The sequence below is a fragment of the Micromesistius poutassou genome (assembly GCF_964030765.1).
Source record: "Micromesistius poutassou genome assembly, chromosome: 14".
Classification (NCBI taxonomy): Eukaryota; Metazoa; Chordata; class Actinopteri; order Gadiformes; family Gadidae; genus Micromesistius; species Micromesistius poutassou.
In genome coordinates this window covers 8,004,221-8,024,043 of record NC_140284.1, presented here as the reverse complement: position 1 = coordinate 8,024,043, position 19,823 = coordinate 8,004,221, and the positions used below count along the sequence as shown (strand labels likewise).

Below are 19,823 nucleotides of genomic sequence, written 5' to 3'. Positions count from 1 at the left end.
GCATAAGGAGCTCCACACATCCACACACACGTCGCCTGTGACCCCTCGACATCTAGGAGTACACTAAAAGGCACTTAGACATTCCAAAAATTCCCCCCCCCCCCCACGTTTGGAGCAGAGAGGAACGCTCACAAACTGTTGGCAGAGAGTGGCAGAAACATCCAATTTGACCACTGTTTTCTCTAAATGACGGCCTTATTTAAGGAGCAGCAACACATTGGCATTGATTACTATGTTGGCGATAATACAAGACATATAACCAGGTTTATATTGAGTCCCTTGAAGTATAAAACATGTTATGTCGTTATTCCCTTTCAGTAGTTCAATTCAATAGCTCCTCCATTCACAAGGTCTTTCAGTGTTGAATAAACCTCAGGGTTGTAGAATATATGCTGGCTGTTGTACAAAAGTGATTTTGTGTTTTCAATCTTACCACAAGCATAATTTCCGTTCTGACACGGCAACCAGAGACCCAATATGAGACCAATGAGGCGGCACCATCCCAACACTGGCTGGATTGTTCCACACAAGCCTGAGTATTATCATCGATACAAACAAGTTGTGTGTTCAAAAGTAAACAACATTGTTCCAATAAAGAAGACCATATATTTATTAATCACATGGTAAGCAAGCTGGGGAGCTTCGGGGGGGTGATCCAAGGCCAAAACGATAAACAGGCAAGATGCCAAATTAGTTGTTTTGGCCAAATGCCCTGCTCAAAAACAAAGGTATACAGCCTCTGACACCTGAGTAGAAAAGTAGACAACAAAGGCTTCAAATTAAAATGCAATGCACACCCCAGCCCCCTCCTTCCCTACAGGCTCCACATTGGTCTGTAGTTACTGAACCAATATTCCATGCAGACATTAGGCTGAATGGAATAAGGATATAGTAATTGTAATAGCATAAGTAAAAGGTAAAATAAAACAATGTATCTGGCCTTTCTGGCAATTCTTCGAAACAATGTAAGTTAAAACCAACCAGACTATTTATTTATCAACTGGTTAGTTGGTTAAAATCTGCCATGGCCATAGTGGTCTGCAACTCTAGATATCACTGTTTGCATTACTGTAAGGGCGGTCTTTCATGTAGGCCTACTCAGTTCTCCATCCCAGCGACAGTTCAGTCGTTTGCAACTGGCAAAGAACTCCAGCTGTGCACATCATCTCTCCACTTATTCCATTCGCAGCGTGCTCTCCTGATAACATGTGCCGAAACATAAACAGCCCTGTTTGTCGGACAGAGGGGGGTGGGCGAGGGAAATGTGTGTCACGTCATGAGGGAACAGCAAAAATCGAGCGGTGAACTATACCAATGCTTATTTTGTACCCTGCTGTACTGTGATGTAGTCCAGTGAGTTTTAGTTACGGTCAGGAAGTTCTGGTCAGGGGCCTGTGGTCAGGGGAAGCAAACGGAAACGAGAGCAAGGGCAATCGGTCGGCCGGCGTCCTCCTTTCTCCAAAGCCACACGAATGACTCAATGATTAGAGATCTCTGAAGCATGACAAAACACACTGCTGTGGAACAAAATCCTGCCCCCTCATCGCAGCCCCTCCTGAGAACGGCCGCGGCCGTACGCGCACAGCGCCGCACGCTGATTTACTTGGATCTTAATTTCCCCCGCACAGATCAATAAAGGTGTTATCTCATGCCGTCTTGAGGAGGCGTCCCCGAATGACTTGGGTTGCGGCCGACGAGAGATGAGAGTGCGGATATGCGAGTGCACAGTTCAGATTGAAGGAGGATTAAATATAATATCGACATTATTGCGTGGGAGATAATAGGTTTTATGTGTGGGCAATAAATGTGTCAAGGCACTGTTTGCTGCTCAGGTACCAAACCGTGTTACCTGCCAAATGACACTTTTGCGTCCAGCAGGCATCCACAAAATCCACGTCACTGCTTCGGAGACCTCTGCATGACCCCTTTTCTTGGTCATCCACCCACATGTACACAAAGTTGCGCTTTCCTCCCAGTAGTTGGCAATGAGCTTGCCTTTCTGGGCTGAGGTGTGTGTCAAGTAGTCACCGATAGGTCGAGATAGGGGGACAGGCTTAGTGTTTTGTTTTTCGACACAAGCCACACATGAATGCATACCCAACGGCTTTTCAGCAGTACATCTGAATGATTTGACATCCTTTTCACGTGGATATATCTTTTTCAACGTAATACAAACACAGGGTGATTTAAACCTGTGTACGTTTCTTTTGTCATTCAAAGTGGCTAGTGGATTGAGTTGAAGCTATAGTGACAGCTCTATTCGATTTTCCCACGGTGGGGAATGGGGAAAAAGTGGACCAGAATAAAACCCATGTATCGAGAGTAATTCCCTGGGTGGATTGACTCATGGATGGGTGCGTTTTTATTCTTGAGAAACGTTCTAGTTGAGAACTTTTTTTAATGGAGTTAAAAGCAGCCATAGAAGTAAAGTGATACAGTGCAGGTCTAAATATTGCCATATCCATATTAGGGGTGGGAATCGAGAACCGGTTCCTACTCAGAACTGGTTCCAACTAACCAATTCCATCGGAATTGTACGCCTCCAACGTTATCGATTCTTAACGATCCCTGTGTGACGTTTTCTGGTTTTCTCGTCGAGTGCCATGTGTTCAAAAGCCTGTGTACGAGTCAAGCGCGCTAATCAAGCAAATAATATATCCTGATTTGAAAATGGATAACGCACGGAGCAGCCAGCCTGAGCGGTAGACTGCGACCCCCCCCATCCCCATCCATCCCCGCTGACAGCAACACACTGCATTGGTGGAGAGACACAGGCTGCAACAAATACCCTTCTCTCAACATTGACGCGCAAATCCCTGTGTGTGCCAGGCACGTCTGTGCGCTCCCAACGTGTGTTCTCCGCCGCACGTAACACTGTGAATAAAAAGAGAGCCGCACTTGATCCAGATCAAGTTGATAGATTGGTGTTTCTAGCAAAAAAAACATTAGTATTGAGTACTCCTGGTGCTGTCTCCTGTTTAAGTTGTCACGTCATTGTTTGCGCTGTGCAGTTCCGATTCTGTTTTTGTTTTTCATTGCATAGCCTAATTTTGTGATATGAATAGTGGCACTTGATATTGATTAAGTTGATATACTGTTTCAAACAAAGAGGATATGGCCTTAGTCCTGTTTATGTCTCCTCTTGTCACGTTATACATTTGTGATTGAATCTCTGTTACAGTGGTTTTTTTGTGGGGGGGGGGGGGGGGCAGGGCCTCGTAGCTATTCAAATATATTGGAATACATTGCTTGATATCCGTTTAAACTTGATTTTTCTCAAAAGTGACAGCCCTATATAGTAGTAGTATAGTCGTTTTTTTATTAATAAGGCAGAGCGAGCTGCATACAAATATCTTCCGGTTTCATGCTGATGATGACACCGATAGCTCTCAGGCAGCTGGCCCCTCGACATCGGCTCAAGTTACCCCTATATTTTCTTTCCTACTCTATATCCTGTCATGGTGTTGTTCAGTATGTAAAAAACTAAAATATAATGGTTGCTTTTGATGTGAACTGTGTAGAACTCCTTTTTTGCCACTCAATGAACTACTCAGGCATCGGTAAGAGAATTGATAAGGAATTGGATCGATAGGCAGAATCGACAATGGCATCGATATTGATAAAAACTTCAATCAATTCCCACCCCTAATCCATATGTATACATATATACATACATAAATATCTCACGCTGTGATTCCCCCTCGCCCCCCCTCTCCCCAGGTGTGGTGACGGCGGCGGTCTTCGTGGCGCTGTGTGCGCTGGCGCTGCTCAGCCGCTTCCTGTACCAGCGGCGGGCGGAGCGGAGGAGCCTCCAGGAGAAGGAGAACCGCCAGGCCCTGGAGACGGCCTACCGCACCGAGCTGCACCTCCACGGCGCCGGCGTCAGGGATAACATGAAGGAGTACTACATATGACGGGAGGGACTCACGCCAGCGGCCACCGCCATCGGCGCTCTGCCACCGGAACCCCCCGTCTCTCAGACTCACCGCTCACCTCTCTCTTCCTCCTCTGGAAATGACCCAACTTTAAAACCCCACGGAGGGAAAGACATCCGCAGACTTTCTCAGCAGGAAGAAACTAGATGGACGGACCGTTTTTTGACGGTATAACGTGAGGGGGAGGAACAAAATGAGGGGGAGGAGCAAAAAGAGGGGAGGGAGGGGGGGGGGGGGGGGGGTGGTGGTGGTGCAGGGGGGACATCTCCGATGTCCAGCGCCAACACCCCCCGCCCGACCAACAACTGCTTTGTGACGTAGATTCTCAGTAGAACAGGTAATTTAGCCGGTGACATCAGTATGCGTGTGTGTGTGCGTGTGTGTGCGTGTGTGTGTGCACGCCTGCCCAGCCAAAGCCAGTGCTGCCAATGGGCGACAGGAGGCATCTACAGGTGAGAATTTGGGCCACAGGCGACACGGGCGTGTGGATCGGTGTCCTTCAGGTTCACCAGGAGTCCTCGGGCCAGGTGATTGAAACCTATGAACGCTGCCAAAGGTGTGTGTGGCATTTCAGAGGCGAAACCCATCAGCTGAGGTTGGCTGGGACGTGGCAGCAGCGGTCCAGGATGAGGCATTCAGTCTAAAAAACGACACGCCACCCAAATGGCCTTTGGAGGATGGAGCCCAACAAATACACAGCATTTAGAAGATTCTGCACCGCAGAGACGTCCAACGTCCAAATCACACTCGGGCCAATCAATTTCAATTCTTGTCATTCTTTTCAGAAGGAGCTGTTTAAAGCCACATGGGGAAATGTGTGTGGTGAATAGATGCATTTACACACTTGAGGAAGGAGTGCCAGGTCGATGGAAGAGACTTACTCTTTTTTTTCCCGATTGCTTTTCTGTCGGCTGCTCTGTCCTGAAAGACTGTTGGCAGGCCCGACCCATAGAAAAGAAGAATAGGATAATCTAGCAACGTGTACAGTAGCACCTGCTTTCTGACCTCTCGCAAACAACAAAGATGCTCTTGTTTTTTTCTCCTTTGTTTTTATTTCCTTCAAGAAAAAATGTGATTGTGTTAAATTGGCTTGCATATGATATACTATGATTTGATATAGTTTGTTTAACTTAATTTATGTCTGTTTCACTCGGTCCTGTGTTAGATGGTGCTGGGTTGTTATAAGACGCTCTATGAATTGGTTTCTTCTATGAATGGAGGACGTGGGGTGGATTGGAAACTTAAACGTATACTTTTTCATCAGAAAATTTTAGAGGTTTTTTTGTGTTTCTTGTGTTCTTCTTGTGTTCTTTTATTCCCCAAGGTAGATATGGATGGACAGCCATGTAGCAGAAATAAGCAAGATGAAATCACAGTCAATTTGAGTCGATTACAGTACACAGTCCAGTGAGACTTAACTGTCACACCTCAGAAAAGTGTGACAGTATGGATTCCCTGTTGCTCTTTGTTTCTAATCAAATGCATATGGTGTGGTTTGAAACAGCTTGGCGGCAATTTGAAGATCATTTAAGCAGAGGATGAAAAAATATTTTGTGAGCTGCATAGGCTTTCCAACAAGCGTATTTTCTTTTATCAAGTGTTTACAAACACTTGCGGTAGGAAATTACAAGAGTAGTGTCTGAAAACTTGTTTTTTTTCCAATTAAAGTGTCCTTGACAGCAAGTTATAAACAACCTGGAAGACTCAGACCTTTTTTGTACTCATGTTGATATTGTGTTTATTTAAAGGACTGGTTTTGTATGGATATAATTGTATAAGTATACTATTATTATATGTTTAATAAAATAAGAATTGCCTTTTGAAAAAAGCAGTTTCGCTCTTTATTTTTCTCTCAGTCTCAGTCACACTGTATTTTTGTATTTCTATTCCCACAATCCCTGCATAATGAATTTCACAAAATCTAATGGTAAACCAAACTAATTTGTCATGCCATAACCCTTCTGTGTGGGAAAGTACAAGTGTAAATTGAAATGTTAATGGTGAATATCGAACAAAATGGATTCTGGTCTCATTAATTGCTGCTAGCAGGGTGTTAAATTGCTTTGAGCCTGAGCAGGAGGTTATGAAAATGGTATTTTATCTATAAATTAATTCCTCTTACAGAAGCATTTGATGCCAAGAAGGTCACTTCAACGTATAACCATTCATCCAATCACTTGTCTAATTTAAAGAAAAGCCTATTCCTTCAGTTTACAGATTAATGGCACGCTTGAAATGCTACCAAATATCGTCTTCACCCATTGAATAAATTCAGCTAATTCCTGGTCTAGTCCATTAATTTAATTTATTATGAATATTTCCATACAAAGTGTTCATAAACAAAAATAACAATATGGAAATTGGTGAAAATTATGAAAAGTTTGGAACTGACTGGATGGCATAAATGAGAGTCATCAAAAATACATTTAGAGAATATGTGATAGAGGAAGGTAAACAATTACAGGTAAATAACTTCTGAACAACCTGCAACCTGTTTCCTGAAATTCTCCTTGGACGATGTGTCCTATTATTGGGATACTTTGTTTTCTCCTCAGTATTTGTGAAGTAATTTCCGCCATATATTTCTTTGAAAATTAGGATTTATGATTATCAACTATGCATTATAACATATCTCCCAATGCCTTCAGCCCCAGAAGCATACTTTATATGTTTAGATCAAAGTAATGTTGTCATCAGTACCATTGCGGCAGATACATTTTTGAATTTGTTCGGAAAAAGTTTCATCCATACAGGCTTTGGCTTTGTAACAATAAAATAAAAAGCTATTGTGCAGCCACCCTTCCTAATTACTTCTTGACATGTATAATGTCTCTCCTCAAGGATCTGTGCCTTGGTGCCTAGTTCAGGATGCACATCAAGAATAGACTGAAAAGGGAGAAGCAGTCCTTTCCTTCCTGAGAACCTAAAAGAAAATCAATATCAAGGACACTTTGCACTCTGAGTATGTTGACTGGTCTGTTTCTATTGCCGTTGAGAGTCAGATGCTTTCGTTAAGCAGATCCTTTTTTCATCAAGACTGTGTGAAATGAAGGCTCTTCTTTGGCAATACAAAGAAAGGCTTTTCTTTGTATTGATTGCACTTCTAAAATTGGCTTTGTCGATTATTTCGTTTTTAAATACTGATTTCTTTAAGGATGCTATGTCCTGCCTCTGTTTCCATAGTATTGCTTTTGTTTTGAGCAGTTTGGTTTAAGTGGTGAAGAAGCTAACCAAAGAGTTTAATGGATAGCCAAGCAACCAGCATGCACATATGACCAAGTTAGGTGGGCCTGTTTTACTTTGTGAAACAGGCTCGCCGCATTGTGGCCTATTTGCATCCTGAATTTCTACATACTTTACAAACTACACTAATAGAAGATAAGTGTTGCAGGAGAAAGAATAATTAATTAATATTATTTGGGATATTCCATGGTCTTATTTTAAAAAGTGCATAATGTGCACAATTCCATCTGTAATGACTTTCTTTGTCAATAATTTGGAGGGTTTCTGAAAACATTTGAGGCCCTGTAAACATATATTTGAACTCATATGCCAAATTTCTACGTATGTATTACGCTTCAAGTTGAAAATATAGTTAGCCAATGCTATGAGTTTTTCCTAATGATTTCCATCCTACAGATTGTTGTCAATCATCTTCAACCTGTCATATAATCGCCAATAAATCTCATGGTGGGAATCAAGATGTTGGATAGACGTCAAATATATCATTGAGTCATCTCAAGTTGCCATATATAACAATACTAAAGCAGGCGATGGAGTTCGAGAATGGTCTGTTCAAATAATTAGTCGAGCTCTTAGAAAGTAAGTAAGTAAGTAACAAAAGCATATCAAAATTATTAGTTTTATTTGTCATTGAAAAAATCTTTCCAAAATCATAAATTCAAAAGGCGAATGGAATCATGTTCATGGGAAGATGTGACATACAAAGTTGATCAATGGAAAAACAACACGATCACAGGATCAGCAAAACAGAGAATTATGTATGGACTACGGGCATGGCTTAACAATCACATGCATGGATATGTATGTATCCTCAGAGTGATAAAAAGTATAAGACAAGTATGATGATATGTTGATGGCTTATGGTCCAGACAGCCTATTTATGGCATTAAATGAGACACTTTATGGTTTTTACCAGCCGCCGTCAAGGCCTATGAATAACTCTTTAATTTCTCCATTGATTAACCCAGAGACACTTATGACATATCCTGCAGTCCTTATTGTACAATGCAAGCAAGACCTGATTGCCGTAACTTGAAGTTAAGACTCCTAAACCGACCAATGAGATTTTAGACAATTTCTAACAAGCGTAATTGAGTCTTTATAAAAAAACACCTGACCTATTGTTAGCAGGAATGTGCTTTGTATCGGTTTTGACATCTTTGTGGCGATGAGTGTTCCCGCCCAGTGATTCTTTTTGTGCAGTAAATCCCCGAAATACATGTCACAGTTCCCTCCTTACACCACCGAGGTGTAAGGCATCAATGCTATCAAAAGGTGTCTCTATTGTTCATTTATTGGCTGTATAGATGTGCATTTCCGTTGTCAGCTAACGTTCTGAGCACTTGCATTTAAAGAGGTACTCCAGGCGTCGAACTAGGGCTTGTCTTGAAGTCGCACACGCATATACGGCTCTCGAATTAAATGCATTTCTGTGAAAGTTGGTGTGAGAAAGGTGTGAGAAAAAGTTTATTTTTCAAAGACCCATTTTTCTTCAACGTTATATCACCTTGTCTTGCACTTGAATACGATGATGATATCAGGCCTGGATTATAATAAATTCTTTATTTAAAGGCACTTATTATAAGAAAGCTGTTTTCCCAGCGCAATGCTGGTTTTTCATTTTGGGTTGGTGTTTTTGACCTCATTCTGCTTTTGATTTCTTTTATTTGGCCCTATACTTAACAACAGATGTGGCTGTATGGAAGCTGCTGTGTGTGCAAGAGGAGCGGGCCACCTGTGCTGTCGCCAAACAGATGTTTTATTTTGAAAAAAATGATATGATGGGCAAATTATTCTGGAGGATGCAGGCTTGGATATGGCTCGATTTGAAAGCAGATAGGAAAGAAAAAGCATGTTGCTTCATTTCAGTGAGGCACGTCAGAAATAAAGATAAACAACAGTGGGTAATTCATTCTTTTTTATTTGGTTTAAAAATTGTTTGTATTAACTTATTTTTCTCTTTGTGTATCTTTTCACCTGTCTTGTATCGTCTTAATTTTTTACTTTTTTATTTTTACTTAACGTTTGCCCTGTTTTGCAGAATAACATTCAAGCAATATTTATTATCTGACCTGTCCTGCTAAGCTGCATTTCTGGAGTGGGTAATTGGCAACTGCAGACTCCCAGTTATTACAAACTCCCACTGTTGGCTCCTGCAGTACAAAATATGAAATGTCCTTCTGTCCATCATGTCAACTAGTATTCATACAAGAATGCCTCCAATCATGTTGTTCTGCATGTCATCATAATGACGCAGTGTTTAACAGACAGCTCCAACAAAACAATGGGCTATTTCTGCTGTCAATTGAAAGAGGTTTCTTCTGTTAAGCTTTTTTTGTGTGTGTCTTATCAGAAGGTAAAAGTGGTAGGTAACTTTGCACATGTTTGGTCAGAGGACCCACTGCCATCTTCTCTAGGAGTGCAACTCTAGGGTATCTATGTATGTATATATAGGGGGCAATTTTCAGCCAGATTGAAATCACGGCAGCCCTGTAAAGGGACAGAAGGGGGATGATTGTGTAAAACTGACATGTATGGTGCAGCTGCAACATTCTCATTCTCAGGTTTTGTCTGTCTTTTGGATACAAATAGTATGTAATGATATGTAATATGTAATTCAAGCATGCATTATCGTATCAAGGGATATACACAATGAAAATGCAATACAAGCAGCTGTTGTCCCACAGCCGCAGAAACCTGTGTTCAAAGTGGAGTCTGGTTCTCCTAGCTAGGCTCCTGCTCCCAGAGGTAAAGAGGCTAGGGGATAAATGGTTGGGTAAATGGTGTGATCAACTGGTTGCTTTGGGTATTGCTATTAAACCCATATATCCATTCAAAGGCTTCAGTATATTAGTGCTGGTAATTAGCATATATATTTTATGTTACACAATTTCAACAAGTTATTTCCAAAGCAGAAAATAGATTTAAATACAGATACAAGATACAAAGAGTGTGAGAGAGAGGTACATACACACACACACACACACACACACACACACACACACACACACACACACACACACACACACACACACACACACACACACACACACACACACACACAATTGTTCAAGCGTGCAATAAAAATGTCAAACCTTGACATTTCATTGGTGGGAACAGAGAGAGAGAGAGAGAGAGAGAGAGAGAAAGAGAGGCAGAGAGAGAGAGAGAGAACGAAAGAAAGAATGAAAGAAAAAAAGCTAAATGCTAGGTTTAGGTCATGAACCGTGTTAGTGTAGTCAGGGAGCAGTGAAATTAAAAAAGGAGTGCTGGCAGGAAAAGATGAATGAACTTCATCAAACTAAGGTTTCAGTGAGTAGGTTTTGCCCGTATTGCCCATTAGCGAGGACACCATCACTTGTAAGTTAACAGTGTTTGAACTATAGAAATCAAAATAGTAGTTGGCTGGTTCCTGGTGCCAAACTAATCATTTACCCACATTATGAGTCGTAATGTTGTAAACTTCCAAGGGCGTAAAGTTAATTGTATATGTGAGTGTAGACAGCACAGTACCAGTGATGGATTAGGGAGGGATGTATATAGTAATACGTCAAAACAAAGACCTGGATTTTGCTTCTGAAAATGGGAACAATGCAATTTGTTTTAATGTAGCCTGCTGGAAGGTGGTATTTCTAGCTTTCCTCTTGTACATAACACAGGTTATTATTCACTGCACTGAGCACTGGGGGTCCAAACAATATTTTTTTTTAATTCAGGACAAACGCTTTTATCCAAAGCAATTCTTAAAGACCCAAGTTATTAAGCAACAGGTATGGGTTTATGAACCCTGCTCAGGAATGATAACAATTAGTCAGGGGACATTGGGGATCGAACCGTAAAATTCTTGGTCTACCCTAGCGGCTAAAGTATTAGTAATTTTTTTTATGTTCACAAATTCCCCTCCTACAAAGGAGGACAATATTTAAACACAACTTTATATCACATGGTGAAGTATGCACAATGTGCAACCTTTACCTACAACTCTTGACCTTTGATAGAATCTGCACAATATTAGGCAGCAACATCGCTTTTGTTAAAAAAAAAGTGAATCCTCCACCAACCAGTTAGAGTTGTAATATTTTCCACATTCATAAACGGGCAGCAATCCTCCTCACCCAAGGCCTACCCTGAGGCATGCCTGGGATTTTCCATGAGAGCCAAACATTTGACCCAAATGTACATATGTTTGGCAGCCATAGAATCCGTGGCATGACGCTAGCCCACAACATATGTTGTCAGAAATAATTGGCGAGGTGTTTTGTAAAAAAAAAATTAAAATGATAAAACTGTAGTGCAGCGTGCCCGTCCACAACACAAGCAGACATAAGTAGATTAAATGGTTCACCTCTCTGCGGCGTGACAGTGTGTTCCCTCCTGTGTGTTGACACGTTTGACTCACACCTACAGTGCAGATGTTAACTTGTTTATTTTTATGGCAGCTGTTTATTGCACATTGAAATTAAAATAAGTATGAATAATACATAACATGTTTTCTTCTGTCCGTTGGATTTATTTAAGTATACAAAAAATTAAAAAAATTAAAAATGTAAACATTCATTCTTTTCTTCTTTGAAGTGTTGTTTTATTGAGTGTTGTTGATGTGTAATCTGTGTTTTTGTGTGTGTGTGTGTGTGTGTGTGTGTGTGTGTGTGTGTGTGTGTGTGTGTGTGTGTGTGCTTACTGTAATTTAATGTGTTTCTGATCCTCTGCCAAAGCGTGTCAATATGAAAGGAATTACACGGGCACACCCCGGGGTTTCTATCTTTTTCACCCCAATTCCACTCACAATTTAAAGTACCTTGTCTCTACATTCCTCTCATCAAGTAGCTCGCACTCCTGTCTTCAAAAGATAAAGTAAAAAGACACACAAAAGAAGACTATAAAAGAAGTCGAGGTAAGCATCAAAGCAACAACTGTTGTAAGTGCAGCACTACATTTAACCTCTTATTTTAAATCATAAATCTCTTTTAGGCTATTCAGCACCATGATTAATTACAAAACACAGTAAACAAAACAAAATACTTAAAACAAGAGGTAAATCCCCTGTTTGCCTATTACAAGAACCTAGCCAAAAATCATAGCGCTGATGCTGTTGACCTTGGCTGTTAATCTATGCATAATTAGTGGTTGCAATCACCAATACAGCCAGCCGTCTCTACGGTATAAGCTTTAAAATCTCATTGGCATTCATGTATTTCTACCTTTTCATAATCTGCCTAATATGTTGCCGGTGGAGCCCATAATAAACCATTGAACAGGATAATTGTTGTTGTAATTACATGTAAAGAGCTTATTTCCACACAATTAAAACAGCTAGGGTGACTTACTTACACTCAGAGTGGACTATGCGTGGCAAAGAAAATTACAAATACAAAACAAAGAGCAACACTGACCGTGTAGGGATTGGTGACAGCTTACAATTGTTGAAGTGCACTTTTGTTCATTATGAAAATAATACAATAAAGCGTGTTCATATTAATAAGTCATGCTGTGATGGTTGTCAGCGTTTGACAGCTGACGGGCCTGAAATGAGACAGTAACAAAAGCATGAATTCTTAGTTTCCTGCTGCAAACCCTGTTAGTGATCTAACGTAATGAAGCAATGTTGACAAACAATTATGGATATAGTATATGGCGTAATTATTTATCATCTAATAACACAACGACGCAACGTTGCCTAATTAAATGCATTGCTGATGGCGCGCATCTACAGCTGGGCACACCGATGGGCTCTGGCGTGGAATAATTAGGCCTATTGCTCTCTCTCTCTCTCGTTCTCTCTCTCTCTCTCTCTCTCTCTCTCTCTCTCTCTCTCTCTCTCTCTCTCTCTCTCTCTCTCTCTCTCTCTCTCTCTCTCTCTCGGGTTAGGATTGATCACCAAAACAAACCGAGGAGAGCACTCTCCATCCACGTCAGGCTGATGTATTCACTTCCACTCGCCCTCACTATGCATGGCCCCGCCTCCTCCGATGGGCCGCCTATAGCAAGTCTAAGACCTGCATCATTTCACACGCCATGCCCCCCTTTCACACACATACACACACACACACACACACACACACACATATACACACAGACACAAACACACACACACGCACACACACACCGCCCGCAATGCTTCAATGTCTGTACCAATCGATGCTAACCATACCAATCAATACTTTTCCCTTTTTCAAATCTTAATGAACACCACTCTAAAAACTGCTATCAAAAGTATTCACTAGGACATTTCTCACTGTTCCCTGCTACGCGTCCCCACTGGCTGACATGAAAGTATTCACATTTCATGAACTGAAAGCTTCTGACAATTATCTGGAATTAGACGAAAATAGCAGTAAAGATGTAAGCAGTACATCCAACTGCCTTCAAACTGGGGCTAGGTAGGGGTATGCACGGCTGTTGGTTGTTTGTTACCTTTGTTTGCTTTGGAGCATACTTTCTGCTGTCCATTGATCCTTACATATATTTGTTGTTAGTAATTATTTGAAATAGATTAAACTGTTATTTTATAATATATTGTTTCTTTAATAAGTTTCTTTAATAACTTGGTTAATTTGTAGATACAGCATTTGTAGTTCCATTTATTTTTGTATAGTATAGGTTGTTTAGATAAGGTATGAATAATGTAGTGTTAATGAGGTTATTTAAGTATGTTTGTTGAATGTGACATTCTATGTTGAGAATTCACGCATGTTATTTTGATGAAACACAGAATTTAATTAAAGCTATTCTATGCTATTCTACAAGCTCAAAATGCTGACTGGTGATTAAAAAGGTTAATTAATAACGTGAAAAAAACGCCAACAAGCTCTCTCATGTCTTTCCTGCTGCAAAGACATGAGAGGGTAATGCGTGATCTGTGGCCTGTGTATGGCCATCGTTTCTACGGCTTGAATGACAATATGGGTACATTTATTAGTATTAGTTAATACAGAAGTGAGCATTACCTAACTGTTAATTAACATTTAACTAATGGTCTAGTAACCATTCATGTATATATATATATATATATATTAATGATCCACGGTATGTATCGTACATCTTAACATTGAGTTCTCTCTCTCGCTGCATCAGTCTGGAAGAGGGTATTTATGCAAAGAATACACCAACATCCCCCACATGGTCTAGAGCTGACCAATAGACAAGAGCCTGCTGCTGCCAGACTCTACCTGCTGCCTCAAATGGTCTTGACCTTTATTAGGGAGGTGTACATTTCCACTCACACGGTCCAAATCAGAAAAAAAACATGGCAAACATAGACAGGAGGAGCTTAGACGATACACAAATGAGAGTGTCTCAGTTTGTGATCCGGTTGTAGTAGGATGTATCCCACACGGCTGATCTATCTCTCAATGCCGATTTGGACATCTTCCTCATTTGCAAGAGGAAATCAATGAGGTGGGACAAACAAGTCTCATCTGTGTTGTTTTGAGAAAAGAGCTGTGCAGTGCTAGAGGATTGATTTTTGTGTTTGTGTGTGTGTGTGTGTGTGTGTGTGTGTGTGTTCCTCCTTATGCTTAACCACTGTTATTGCGAAGCATGTGGGATACGCTCTGGGGAATGTGACAACCATTTGTCAACTCTTCCTCATCCATTTGTTGTGTGAAACCCTATTATTCAGTCCTCAGTTCTCCCGAGCTCAGGTGATTAGGGGTAAGCTTTCATTTGTAGACACTCGCTGTTGGTAGTGGAGGGGAACAGGCAGATGGAGCTAAAATTAGCCTTTGTGCTAAACGTGATCTATTTCCCTCTCTAAAGGCTTAATGGCCAACAAACCCTTCCCTTTTCTTTAACCCCATTTCCCTGTGTTCATCCCACCTCTAACAGTTACTCGTTTGGCTTTAAGTGACTCGATAGAACAGACGACAGAAACATAGGTTATAGTGGAAAATAGTGGCACAAAAGGCATAGGCAAGCAGCTGATTAAGAAGTTGGACCAAAGTGTATACACTGTGCTAACTTTTAAATGGCAATAAAGTAAAAGTTTTGAAAGAAGAAATTTCTCTTGTACATTATTTCAAATCATGATTGATTTGATTTAGAACACAAATTGCACCTGAAAACTGAAAAACGGAATGTATAATTAAGCAATTTATATTTGACAGACTATAAAGGACCAGTATGCAAAAAATTGGGTGAAAATCAAGCAGTCTCACTCTCATTGCAACACAGTCTCACTCCGAAAACGTCAAATTCCGACTAGTGGCAAGGGCACTTTAGCGTCAGTCACTGACGGGAAAAGTACCCTTTGGTGTTGTCTGCAGACGGAGACGGGGTTCTATTCACAACAATGTAATGCCATCCCCGGCGATGTTTGACGTTCAGAGCGGGTGCTCCAGCAGCCCATTCACTCCTGTATTAACCCGACTACAGCTCTAATAGACGTTGTGAGCATCTTTCCTATTGGATAGTTATTAGGATTTTTTTATGTGAAAATGGCGGACATATTTTATAATAACATGGTTGTTATGACGGTTGCTATGGACACTGAAACCAGCAACTCGCGTGCCGTTTAAATCATGGCTATAAATGTTTGTCTTTGCTGATTATGTATTTTATGTATATTATGCTGATTACATATTTTATGTAACCATGTAATGATGTTCTGACGAGTTTTGACAAGTTTTCAGTGAGACTGTGTTAATTCTCGCCCACCCATCTTGAATTTAATAAACCATTTTCGTTGCTTCGAGGAGGTCTGGTGGTCTCGCGTGACATGGACGCAGGCCCATTGAATAGAATGGCCAAAAAAATGTAGGCGTGTCACATGTTCAGAGCCGTTATTGTAATGCATTTTCCACTGTGGACCAACGCAGTTTTATTTCAATCTGGAATGAGACTGGGTTTAAGGGACGTGGTTAGTTTCAGTTTTTGAGGGCGTCTGCCCCCCTTCTGAAGTCGAAAATAAATTCCCAATTAATTTATCTATTTATTATATACAGAGACCACCAGACCTCCTCGAAGCAATGAAAATGGTCTGTTAACCCGCTCTATTAAATCCCAAGAAAGAAGACTCCATACCTGCTCTAAAAATGTACTAACAGGTTTTTTTAAGTTGTTAAATAAGAGAACATCATTACACAGTTACATGAAATAACATAATCAGCAAAGACAATGGTTTTATAGCCATGATTTAAACGGCATGCGCGCTGCTGGTTTCAGCATCCATAGCAACCATCATAGCAACCATGTTATTATATTTCTGTCGAGACCTGAAATATTCTTTGTCCTAACTTTCAAACCAAACATCCTACACATTTACCGAGCGAAGATTATGAAAGTAAAATGCACATTTCTCGCTAAAAATGTTTACATAAACACTTTCAATGGAGTAACTACAGGAGTGAATGGGCTGCTGGAGCTCCTGCTCTGAATGTCAAACATCGCCGGGGATGGCATTACATTGTAGTGAATTGAACCCCCTCTCCGTCTGCAGACGACGCCGAAGGGTACTTTTCCCGTCAGTGACTGACGCTAAAGCGCCCTTACTACTAGTCGGAATTTGACGCTCTCGGAGTGAGACTGTGTTGCTCATTCCCACTCTCGCTCTCACTCTCGCTCTCACTCTCTCTATGTATATATATATATTTTTTTGTTTGTGTAAGATGACTTTCCGACCAAAGAATTTGACTTTGTTCTCTTTTAAACTCTCTTCCAGATCACACGTCATTGATCCATGAATTGTTCTCATTGAAATAAAGCTGAGGCGTAAAGAACATTCAGAGTTTAATGTAAATACTCATTTCTACCAAACTGGGATCAAAGGAAACGTATTAAGCGTGACAGTGAATGGCTGATTCATGTTTTTTTGCCCGATGGAATTTTGCTTGGACAGAGGAAGCAGAATTCCAATGATCTTATTCATTACAAAGACAGGGTTCCATCTGGGTCAGAATTCTGTCTGCGTGTCTGTATTCTCTATTGGTTCCCTGGGATGCTCTAGTTTCCCATGTATTGTGATAGGTTTATGAACACTCTTCTCACATTACATCAATAGTCTACAGGGATATGCTCAGTCAGTGCCCTACCTGATGGCTTCCGGTACTCAAGCAGTTCAGAGGTCAAGAAAAGTGCTTTAACATACACTCCCAACCATTCAGCCTTGTCTTTCATGTTTTCCAAATCCATTCACAGAAAAAAAAAAAACACAATCAAAAAGAAGAAAGAGAGTGAGATGTATTTGACTTTCGAACCCCGATAGTGAGGGAGGAGTCGAGTAGCACAGCCGTAATTGCTAACCGAATTAGACTGAATGAATCATCCAATTAAAAACAATGACATGGTTGATTAACAAAGCAAGCCAAAGTGAAAGCCAGTGGCTTAAATGAGAACTATTTCACTTTGTCAGAAAGCTTAAGCAAGTGGAAAAATAAAGGAAAGGCATTCTTTTGTAGGGCGGTGACCTCGAGCTTCGGCCCCGTCCCCATTAAGATAAAGCTTGGACGACCCTTTGTAATCCGTTTACACAGGAACAGGCTCCACATTAAGCCTGTACTTCGACACCAAAGTCTGCCGAACTTTCAATGTACCCTTGTGTTGGGTCGTTGCTAGACTCTCAAAGTGCTGCCTCTCCGGTTTTATTCCACAGTGTTCTGCTTCTAACCGAAAAAGGGAAACAGCTTTGTTGGTGAAATCCCCCTGGAAGAAGCTGTTTTCTGCAATTCCCCTGATTTAAATCGTTGTAAAGACGGGAAAAAAAAAAAAAAAGAGGCAGTGTTGCCTCTGTGGTGAAAGTAGTTTGTAGGTAGCAGACATGCTAAAATAGTCGACTCGATTTAGACAGTTACCCTGGAGACAGTGTGTTCCCCAAGCATTTTTAAACCATTTGCACTTTTTTTTTTATTCCTGTTAAACAATATGTTTGTCGAATACATTTTCCTCATGATCCATACGTGTTTGCATACATCAATCTGGTGATCATCTGGTGCACAAGTTCACGGGATCTCAGCTGTGATTTTCCTACTCTAAGTGTAACATAAGGCTCCACATGAAATTGAGATTCCAGAGAAAAAAAATACATTTGAAATCAACATCCATGCATGTTTAAGATACCATGAAATAGTATTTTTCAACTGCATTCCCACGTAAAACAGGGAAGTAGTGAGGTACAAAACAGGAAATGGTGGATCTGATCTTTCAGGATTGAACTAGATTGTGGAAATGTGCAAAACCTGCCAGCCATCTGTGCGTTAAATGACCAGGAGTGGAAACATGCTATGGTATCTTCGAAATGTTGGATTGGTCTCTGGCAAAACACAATGTGCTGTGCAGTAAAAATGGTCAACAGTTCAAAGTTGATGTCTGTAAACTGTGCTACGTCCATCTTCTTTTTTGTTTTTCTTCTTTCTTTTTTAAACATAATTTCATGGTGTAATTTCAAGCCGTCTGTATACGGAACATTACTCTCTCAGACGCTGGCAGCTTTAGCAAATTGCCCATTTTAAAAGTAGTTCATAACGTAACATTGGTGCCTAGAGGCACTACATCTATAAACATGGTATGGTGAAAACACTGAACTCAAGGAGGACAAGCTCTCTGTTTGTGGATTTCCTGTTAACCGGTGTGTGTGTGTGTGTGTGTGTGTGTGTGCATGCACGCGTGTGTTTGTGTGTGTATGCATGTGTTTGTGTGTGTGCTTGTGTGTGTGTGTCTGTCTTTATATCAGTCTGTGGCTGTGTTTGTCTGCTTGCTTGGTAGTTGTTTGTGGGCTTGCTTGTTTGTTTTGCGTGTGTTTCTTTGCAAAAGAAAAGGCTTTCTATCTGGGGCTGCCAGAAAGAAAGTGTTACCTACCAGATCTTGGCGGGTAGGTAACCCTCCCCCGTACACCTCTAAGGGTCTTTACCCCGGCTGCCTTTGTTAATGAAAAGGAACAAAACAAACATGTATTCTTAGGTGGATACGCTCCCTCAGAAGCATGACATTGACTATTCAGATTGTTCAGTGCACTGACCACAGGAACGTAAGCCAAACAAAACCCATCTCTCTCTCTCTCTCTCTCTCTCTCTCTCTCTCTCTCTCTCTCTCTCTCTCTCTCTCCGCAGCTGTCAGAGGCATAGAGAGGCGCCTCCTTTCAAAGGAAGGTAACTAATGGCTACTCAGGAAGCCACTGGATTTGTCGCCAGGCTAATGTCGCTTATGGGGTATGAAAAGTCAGCAAATGTTTTGTCAGAGTGGCTAAGTTGGCCACGTGGCTTTGAAGTTGCAAGTGGCTGAAATAAGGTTATGCCTCGTGAATGGATTAATTCCCATTACTATGTCAATGAATATACATTAAAAAAATGATGACATATTTGTAGTGAAAGAAAGAAATCACAACCGCTACTGATACTACTGAAGAGCAGTACAGTAGAGTACAATAACAATCATCGTCCTCTTCATAATCATCAACATAATCCATACACTTTGTGCTCCCCTCCCTGAACTCCGAAGCCAATAAATATAGCACACAACGCACTCCATTTCCTGCATCAAAACTTTGAATATCTGCTCCACTTCTCCCCTTGTGCACGGTGCCCAGATGCAGGGAGGAGTAGCTCCACTGGCCATTCCTCCATCTGCTCAAGGCAGAACTATGTTGAGCCTGTGTTGCTGTAGCTCTTTTCAAATCTGCTGGCAGGAGATTGATCCAAAAGCACCAGTGTATCC

The 19,823-nt window shown here is 41.0% G+C and overlaps 1 protein-coding gene across 1 annotated transcript in view; it reads left to right on the top strand.

Annotated features, from left to right (window-relative positions):
- The window catches only part of LOC311358805 (contactin-associated protein-like 5), a gene marked incomplete at both ends in the record, with an annotated part of 69,182 nt that extends 65,268 nt beyond the window's left edge, over positions 1-3,914 (top strand). The window contains one exon of the mRNA XM_084478918.1: positions 3,721-3,914. Coding sequence (XP_084335044.1) covers positions 3,721-3,914 — 194 coding nt within the window. The remainder of the gene's footprint in view (positions 1-3,720) is intronic.
- Positions 3,915-19,823: the final 15,909 nt, after the last annotated feature.